This window comes from Rutidosis leptorrhynchoides, chromosome 1, assembly GCF_046630445.1.
Source record: "Rutidosis leptorrhynchoides isolate AG116_Rl617_1_P2 chromosome 1, CSIRO_AGI_Rlap_v1, whole genome shotgun sequence".
Taxonomy (NCBI): domain Eukaryota; kingdom Viridiplantae; phylum Streptophyta; class Magnoliopsida; order Asterales; family Asteraceae; genus Rutidosis; species Rutidosis leptorrhynchoides.
The window spans coordinates 471,369,972-471,378,877 of NC_092333.1; the positions used below are offsets into that span (position 1 = coordinate 471,369,972).

Genomic DNA, 8,906 nt, shown 5'->3' on the forward strand with positions numbered 1-8,906 from the left:
CGTCGAGGTTTGTAAATTTTTCTATTTGAAGTCGGATTTCAACAAGATTTTAAGAAAATTGTCTGATGCAGAGTCTGATTCTGAAAATTCAAGCCCTGTTTCTGTTCTTGAATTCCCAGATCACCAAGAAGCTTCTTCACATTCTAGTATGATTTTAAGAAAATATATTTTTTTAGTTGTATGATTTATTATCTGGGTACGGAACTTTATACAGGAAAAGAATGTTCGAACTCACAAAATTCAATTTCTAGACGGAGATTGAGTGAGAATCTTGACAAGAATGCGTTATCTTCATCTTCATCTACAGAAATTAGCTGCAATTCAGTTGATAATAGTGTTGAATTAAGCGAAAAAAGTAAGAAAAATGTTGGAATGAAGATGAATGGTTTGGGAAATTATAAGGAAATTTGGGAAGAAATTTGCAAGATTGCAGGAAAAAGATGTGATGGATTCAAGTAAAGTGCAAAAAGAAAGATGGAAAGGTGAAGATTTTGAATAGATTGATATGAGTTTTGTGTTGCAAATTCTTGATCAACTGATTCTTGAATTATTTACCATCACATGATAACTATTTTAATTGTAAACTACTAACTTTTTACCAAGTGCATTTGCATTCAAAAGTGAGTGAAGTTCTAACATTCTCTTGTAATGTATATCTTGAACTTGAATCTTGATTTGTTAACCATATCAGTTATGGATTACAAAGCTCAAAATTACATGACTTTTAAGTACTATTACAACATAGTAAGGAAAATATACATAATAATATATAATATATATCCAAATTCCACAATTCTAAATGTAAAATGGGTTTGACTGTTACCATAAGCTTGAATTTGCTACAGCTAATAAGAATACACAGGATGGTTTTAATCCAATTGATTTGGTTTTAACAAGTGAAATATAAACTAAGAGATGGGAATTACGAACTCAAAACGCATGAGAAGCTTAATAAACTTGTACTTTTCGCCTTTTGTGTTGTACAATGGGACACATCTAATGCCGGTTCTCAACTTGGAAACGGGTAGGCAAGTTTGGCCTCCAAACTCATATTTCTTAGTAGTGTCGTTATCTTTAACCTCAATCCTTAACAATGCAAGTTCAGGGACTCTTATAGGAAACTCAAACACCTCGTCCCAAACAGGCCACCAATCATCCTCAATCGTCTTAGTTTTATACATTCTTACACTTTTATCATCCTTGTATCCCGCTATTCCGACCTATAATTACAAAATAACATTTATAATAAATGTGGAGTTATATTTTCTTTTCTACAAACCATCAGAAGATAATTCAGACTTGTTCAAAATTTAGAGTAGTTTATCTACATTCTCAAGCAGGCTTCTTGAAGTATGTATCAGTTGTATTCAATTTGATTTGCGGATCAATCTATTTTAATTTCCTACTTTTTGCCGAAAATAAAAAAGAAAAAATACTCACTTTTGCATAGAAGTCTGGTGGGGAATGGTGATCGAAGTGAGCTTGATGAAACTCCATATGCCATCCTTCTCCCGTGTATAGTTTAACCTGTTAACGAAACAATTGAGATAGAGATAAATAATAATAATAAAGACAAAATTACGTTATTGGTAATTAATGTTTGTTAAAAGTTTCATGGATGAACTTAAAGTATTTTTTGATGTGGATGACCCTAATGTTTGAAAAAGTCGTCGTTGGCCCCTGAAGGTAACAGACATCAAATGTCTACCTTAGTGTGCATCACTGAGATGCACACGAGGGCTCTTACGTCATTGTGCGCCAGTAAATGCCTACCGTTAGTGGCGTAAAATGACGTCAAATGCCTACCGTTGGCGTAAAGTGACATGATAGCCCTCGAGTGCATCTCACGTGCACTAACGGTAGGTATTTGACATATGTTACCTTTAGGGACAAACGACACAACTTTTTTAAACATTAGGGTCATCCGCGTCAAAAAAGTACTCTAGGTTCATCCATGAAACTTTTAGCAAACATTAATGATCAATAACGTAATTTTGTCGATAAAAAATATATTGGCCACCTGAAATCGTTTTAGTTTAAAGAGATTGAAGATTTGCAATCAACCTTTAAAATTCTCGTAACTTTATTAGGACTAAATGCCACGTCACCATGACATAAAAAGTTTGGTTTCTTAACATAGCCACAACCATTGTTTGCTCTGAACATTCCTTGCATTAACCACAGGTTCTTTTCGTAACCCTGCAAGCCCACACAAGTGTGAGTACTTGGTTGAAACGAACTTGTTTACTTAACTGTTTAATAAGATTTGAAAAAATATAAATACTTACCTGCATATTGAATGCAACCATTTGTGCTCCATGGTTCCAACCATTAAATGGGTTGTAATTAGATGAATTAAGACGCGTTCCCTTAGGGCACACCCTCAAAATATTCCTCTGCGTGAATCTAGCGGGATGATCAGGTATAAGATATCAATCAAGACTAATGATGATTCGAATATTAACATAAAACATGTTGATATTTGCCAGTTTTAAAAAAGTCTACCAATAAGAATTGAAGTTTTATATAAAGACAAGAAAGATTTAAATGGCTTCAAGATCTAAACTTGTTATCCAAGTACCTCACAATTTGTTCTCCATGATCTATGCAAGCTACTACAAGTTCTTGTTCGCTCAAACTGAGACGCGTGACTTTATTAGGGTCCACATTTAGAGATCGACGAACATCTCCTTTATGTTTCATAGAATGGATAGCAATCATTTCCTTGTACTCTTGTTCTTCACCTTGCGCATCTTCCTCCTCGTTGTTACTATCTTCATCTGAACCATTTTTAGCTTCTAACCAACCAAAAATTGCAGAAATCACCTTAATATGCTGTAAAATGAGACAAACCAATCAAGCCAACGATACAAAAATACTACTCCGTCCCAAAATAACTATTTCATTTTAACTACTGAGACTTTTTTCAACTTTGACTATAAATATTTTTATTTACGAAATTTTTATGAATCGTCTGGGTTTAAAACGTGTTTCCATTGGTATAATTTTGACCAAATATTATATAACACAAGCAAATATATATAAAGTCAGAGTTGAAAAGTAAGACTCTCAAAAGTCAAAATTGAACAATTATTTTGACACGGGAGTAATAGCAAAAGCTCAAATTACATTAGTCATTCTCTTTTTATTCACACTCTTTGGTAGTCTTGTTGAAATAGCGATCCGTTTCTTTAAATTTTCAGGCGAAGGGAGCTCGGTAAAATCGTTTTTTGGTTGATACAGCATATCCCCAAATATTTGTTTGACCATCTGCAAGAAGACTACGTTTTCAGTAACGATTTGGTCATCAACAAACACAAATAAAGAAATTGTTACACACAAGAGCCACTTTGGCGCGTAATTTTTTGTTGAGATGATCCTCGACAGTGATAACGACTGGATATTCGGAAGCATTAAATGCATAATCCCTGATAACTTCCAAACATTTCCCCAGCTTTAGCGATGCCGTCAGAGTCCTTTAAATGACAAAAGAAACAAAATTACTTGGCATAGTAGACATATTTCAAAATGACAAATTGGGTAACATGTTACAACAGTAAAAACAGTTAAATTTTGTACAACCAGTAATAAGCATTTTCCCAAAGTTATTAATTTCTGTTAGCCCAAGTCATTTGTGGTTTGATGATATATCGAGCTAGTGCTTCTAACTCGAGCCAGTGCTTCTAACTCTGTGATCCGCTTCCGTTTCATGTTTGTTATCCTCCGGTCATCGACTTTTGTTGGTGATACGGAGGGATCCAAAATTATTAGTTTCTGTTTCTTTTTTCAATTATCTTTAATTCAATCGAATCTCTCCTACAATAATCGGCGTGGGGATGAGCCGCCTAGCTTGACTAGGTTCCAAACCCCGAAAAAAAAAACTCTCTTTTGTAGCGTTGAAGATGACTGTTATCGTCGACAACAGTTCTATGCCCAAGTCCTGCTCAATCCTTAGGCAAAGCAAGCCACGGCGTAAAAGAAAAGAAAAAACGCTACGGAAAAGAAATACGCAGTCAAGCAATATGCAACCACATCCTCGAATATCTGTCTATTTGGCACATCAAACAAGAGAAGAAAATTTTTTTTACTTTTATTTGTTTATTTTGTATTTAGCGTTTTCTTACAGTCCGAGCTTTCGTGATTTCGCCGCTCGGACTGCGGGGATGTTAGCCTAAGTCATTTGACTAGTCAATAGTCAATAGTCAATGGTCATAATTGTCATTATGTTAGGAGGTAATTAGGGAGTTGTTTAGGGTATTTCATATGTTAAATACCCATCCATTGTATCATCAAATCAGGCAAGCAAGCAAGCAATACAATCCATATTTCAACAATTTCTTCTTCTATCCATTATTACTTTATCATATTTTAGTTTTAATGTAATCGGATTTTTATAAATAACATTATTTAATAAGCTTGGCTTTAAACATTAAAACACACTTTTTGTAATTTTTGACCATTCAACCCGTTTTCTTAAACTAATTTTTTTTTTTTTGCCAACAACCGTTAAAGATAAAACAAAACTTCATAAGTAATGAGTTGAGATTGGTCAACTCCGATAGAAGTAGAGATGAGCATAGTACCCGAATTCTCGATACCGTATGCCGTTATAATGGTACGGTATTCGATTTTTAAATATGTTAATATTCGAGATGCGGTACTAAGCGGTACGGTACCAGTATTTACCGGGTTTGGTACCGGTACCGAAATTATAGGAGTTGGACCATATCTTTTGCTAAGTATATGTCAATCAATTAGTAAATAGATTACGAAACACGTATGCTCCACTGTATGCTTGTGTGCTGTGTGGTGTTTGGGTCAAATATATGAATGTATGTTTGATCCCAAACACATTTGTAATAGTGTATCATGAACAATATAAAAACTAGCATATCATGAACAGTATAAAAACTAATATATCATGAAGAGTCTGGAAACCTACATATCATACACATATGTACATACACCTATGATTTACGTGTATAATTTGACTTTTTTTTATTTATTTATTTTTAATTATAATTTGGCATGAATTACTATTTTTATTCTTTTATTTGTTATTTAGTTCGGTACCAAGCGGTATAGTACCTCTTTTTACCGTACTGGTACAGATACCGTACCGGTTCCGAACCGGTTATATTGGTGCGGTATTCGGTACTCACTTTAGGGGTAAAAATAAAGCGGTACCAACGGGTTCAGTACGGTTCGGTACCGGAATTGTACCACGCTCATCCCTAGATTGAAGGTCATATAGAAGAAAATAATAGACTACATACCTTCCATGGCAAACGTTAACATCAGTGTTGGTCGAATTTGGCCACAAATCAAGTTCAATGCCTCTTACACCTTTTAGTAGGGCCCTTATGATAGGCTTAACACTGCTCTCGCTTGTAAACTGGTTACCCGTTAAGTAAGTATTGTGGCTGGTATACAAATAATAATGTGAAATTGGAGAATTCATGTCATCAAGAACCGCCTGAAAAAAGGGAAAAAAAAAAAATCCAACGATTTTAGGCCTGTTTACAACAGGATCAAGGTTTTAACACTAAAAGCAAAGTGTAATATACTAATACTAATACTAATAATAATAATAATAAAAGTTATTAAAAGAAAATTACACTTAAAGGATGATTGAGGTCGCTAAATAGAAATTGCAAGAGATCTAGTCCTTTGTGTTGATTGTGAGGCTTTGACATTTCGAATATGGATTTGGCATTTGCATCAGTTTGACCTTGGACTTGTGTTAGGAAATTATGAAAATTGTGAACGTTAATTATACCGTTATCTGAGTAGTCCCGAAGCACTTGTTCAATATCCTGTGGAAGCCTATCTCTTTTTCTTTTTCCAGTGAATTGTCTCATGAAACAACCAAAAACTTCAAAAGATTGCATTATCTACAAAGAGAAAAATAACTAATTACAAAGAACACAAAAAAATACTATTGATCTAATCTATGGGTATAGGTAGGCAACAAGCACGCATGAATATATATGTGAAATGCTAAAGATATGAAAGATATTGTCCCCACCAATAAATAAGAATGGGTATAAAACTTTATATATTCTAACTTCATAAAATATTGCCCATTTTGCAAGTGAGAATTGATCCTTATTCATACCAGCTAATATTCCAGATTCTGTAATTTTGCTTCTATTAGGAATTATTCTGCATACACATGAAACACATATATCTAAGAATATAACACATTAAAGATGGATATAAATAGGTATAGACCATAACATATGTGTTGCTAATGTTAGAAGTATTATCTTGTTTCAAAATAGAAACTTTTCGAGTCTTTCTACAAAATCCATCTTACTACAACAATGATATCCATTTCGTTCTTCTTCATTTACAAGTTCACAAACATAATCAGTAATAAAATTTTATCATTTGTGCTCGCTTATATCATTATTTTAAAAAAATAAGCTATGAACTGGCGTGATAGATCATGCATATTTTCTCTGCTAATGTATGACATTTTGTATACATAAGTATAATCTGGGACCATAGAGTTCTCTTGGTACTCAAATCCGGGTGTTGAGTCTCCAAAATAATTAAGGATTTAATTATGATAAAACTGTAATTTATTTGCCCTAAACTGTTATGTGCAGCCATCACAAGTTTGTTTCAGTATAGACAGCAGATATTGCTGTGTCGAGTGTAGTTTGCTGCTCAGTCTACCAGCACAAGGTAGACAGTGTTCTTCAATCAGAACAGGATGTGTACTCAGCAGTTCAAGAATATCAAGTGTCTCAGCAATGAAGAACCAGCACAGCTGGAATGCAGCTTACTACACAAGACAGCTATGCTCCATTATAAGCATAGTAGTTTCCCGAGTGGTCTACATCAATTATACTATTCAACAGAAGTCAAAGACAAAGTTGAACAGAAAAGGACACGTGTCGGCGGCTGACAAGTGACCTTACAAGACCATGTGGGAATGCAGAAGTTTAACGCATGTGCAGACATGGGTTATACTTTGTCATTACCTAGGGAACACAACATTCTATTTGTTTTATCAAATAGTGGTGCCAAACCGAATTGGGGTGTTCCTGCAAATAGCTACCAAAGAGGAAAGAGGAGAGCATGCTCTCTGATGCAGTTGTCCCCACAAGTACAGACATCATATGTACCAGTGGATAATATAACCATTACACGGTTAATAGGACTATTATAAATTATTGTATCCACTATTGTAACAACTAGTGGTGTGGGTTTATTTATTTAGAGTCAAAAACGTGTAATAGCTTTTAGTTTACCTCTTAGCTATATTCTAGGTAATCTGTATCAACCAACTATCATTCCGCCAAGGATAGTTGTGATTCTTTGTGATTCAATCAATAAAGAATAACCGTTGAAAATTATCTGTGACTCTATTTAATTTACATGCTTGAATACTAATCGTGTTTAACTGTTAAGTTAATTAAAAGAAATTGTATTCACCCCCCCCCCCCCTCTACAATTCTCCTGTTGTTATCAAGGGACCAACAACTGGTATCAGAGCTTCAGTCTTGATAATTAATATCTTGGATCTGAATTCTCTCATGGCTGCATATTCAAATACAGCTTACCTTGAAAATGGCTCATCCAGTAGACCATCCAAATTTGATGAAGATGAGTATGAAACTTGGAAGGCAAGATTCATGCTTCACCTTGAGTCTATTGACCCACTCATGCCTGGTATTGCCACAGATGGTCCATTTGTTCCCACTGAGACTATTGGTAGTGCTCCAGCTACAGCTGACACTCCTGCTGTTCTTGGCAGAGAGGTTATTCTCACTCCTTCTAGAAGGGATGCTGAGGATAAACGTCGTGTTGGACTTGACATTAAAATCAGAACTCTGTTAGCTATAACTTTGCCTAACCCCCTGTTCAAACTGATTAGGGGAAAAGCAAATGCCAAGCTTATGTTGGACTATCTAGATGTCACTTATGAGGGTATGGGAGAAGTAAGGCAGAACAGAATGATTACTTTGAAAAGAGAATATGAAATGTTCTTTTTCTACAAGAATGAAACCGTTAAGCAAACCTTTATTAGGTTTAACTCCTTGATTGCAGACCTGATCACTTTGAATGTCACCTATACTGAATTTGAACAAGTAAACAAATTCATTGATTCACTGCCTACTAAATGTAAATCTGTTACTGACCCTTTAAGAACCACTCAGACCTTAAAGAACTTTAACATGTCCTCTATCTACAGTTTACTATGGAACCATGAGAAAGCAGAGGCTAAATTTGAACTTAACTTGAATGAAAACTTTAGGTCTGCCCCCACCACTTCAAAATCTTCTAAGACAGATGATAGTGCTCTTATTGCTGCTGCTAAAAAGAAAGCTCAAAAGGCTTTACTGGTTCAAAAGTTGTTGGTAGAAGAAGAGACAGCTGAGAGTGATGTGAATAGTAGTACTGAGTCTGAAGAAAGCAGTGATGATGAAAGTGATGTAGAAGGGTTCGCTGAAGGTATGGCTTTGCTGGCTAGGCAGTTCAAAAGGTTCAATCGTAATAGAACCAGCAAGTCATACAAAGGGAGTAAGAAACCGAGTGATAGGTATAGCAGCAAGCCAGTCAAGGGTCCTAAATCTGAGTGTTATAATTATGGGAAGGTTGGACATTTTGCTGCTGAATGCATGTCCAGGAAACCTTCAACTTCACATGCTAACTCTTTCTCAAAAGCTGATAAGTACAAGAACAAGTACAAAGCTATGAAAGCTCAGATGAAGGAAAGTGCTAAAACTGATAAGAAGGGTAAAAAGCCAGAAAAGGTTCTAGTTGCTGAGCATCATGGTTGGGATGAAACCAGCTCGTCTTCATCCTCTGATAGTGATACTGATGATGATGGTGCTGGTTATGCTTCTGATAAAAAGCTGTGTTTAATGGCCAAGGAGGTCAAGGAGTCTGAT

The 8,906-nt window shown here is 35.1% G+C and overlaps 1 protein-coding gene across 1 annotated transcript; it reads right to left on the reverse strand.

Annotated features, from left to right (window-relative positions):
* Positions 1 to 820: 820 nt before the first annotated feature.
* LOC139874634 (phosphoinositide phospholipase C 2-like) lies at positions 821 to 5,931 on the reverse strand. The gene is made up of 9 exons (XM_071862038.1): positions 5,619 to 5,931; positions 5,277 to 5,476; positions 3,341 to 3,476; positions 3,130 to 3,270; positions 2,582 to 2,835; positions 2,289 to 2,406; positions 2,065 to 2,199; positions 1,441 to 1,527; positions 821 to 1,220 (listed from the first exon to the last, which is right to left on the reverse strand). The coding sequence occupies exons 1-9, from the start codon at positions 5,889 to 5,891 to the stop codon at positions 909 to 911; spliced, it is 1,656 nt and encodes a 551-aa protein (XP_071718139.1). The 5' UTR covers positions 5,892 to 5,931; the 3' UTR covers positions 821 to 908.
* Between the last annotated feature and the right edge of the window lie 2,975 nt (positions 5,932 to 8,906).

What these genes read in the sequence shown, in the direction of transcription:
- LOC139874634 (XM_071862038.1), bottom strand. Translation starts at nt 5,891, where the DNA reads ATGCAATCTTTTGAAGTTTTTGGTTGTTTCATGAGACAATTCACTGGA. An exon ending in AAGTTACGAGAATTTTAAAG is followed by an intron (nt 1,528 to 2,064) that starts GTTGATTGCAAA and finishes TTTCGTTAACAG; the next exon opens with GTTAAACTATACACGGGAGA. An exon ending in CACCAGACTTCTATGCAAAA is followed by an intron (nt 1,221 to 1,440) that starts GTGAGTATTTTT and finishes TTGTAATTATAG; the next exon opens with GTCGGAATAGCGGGATACAA.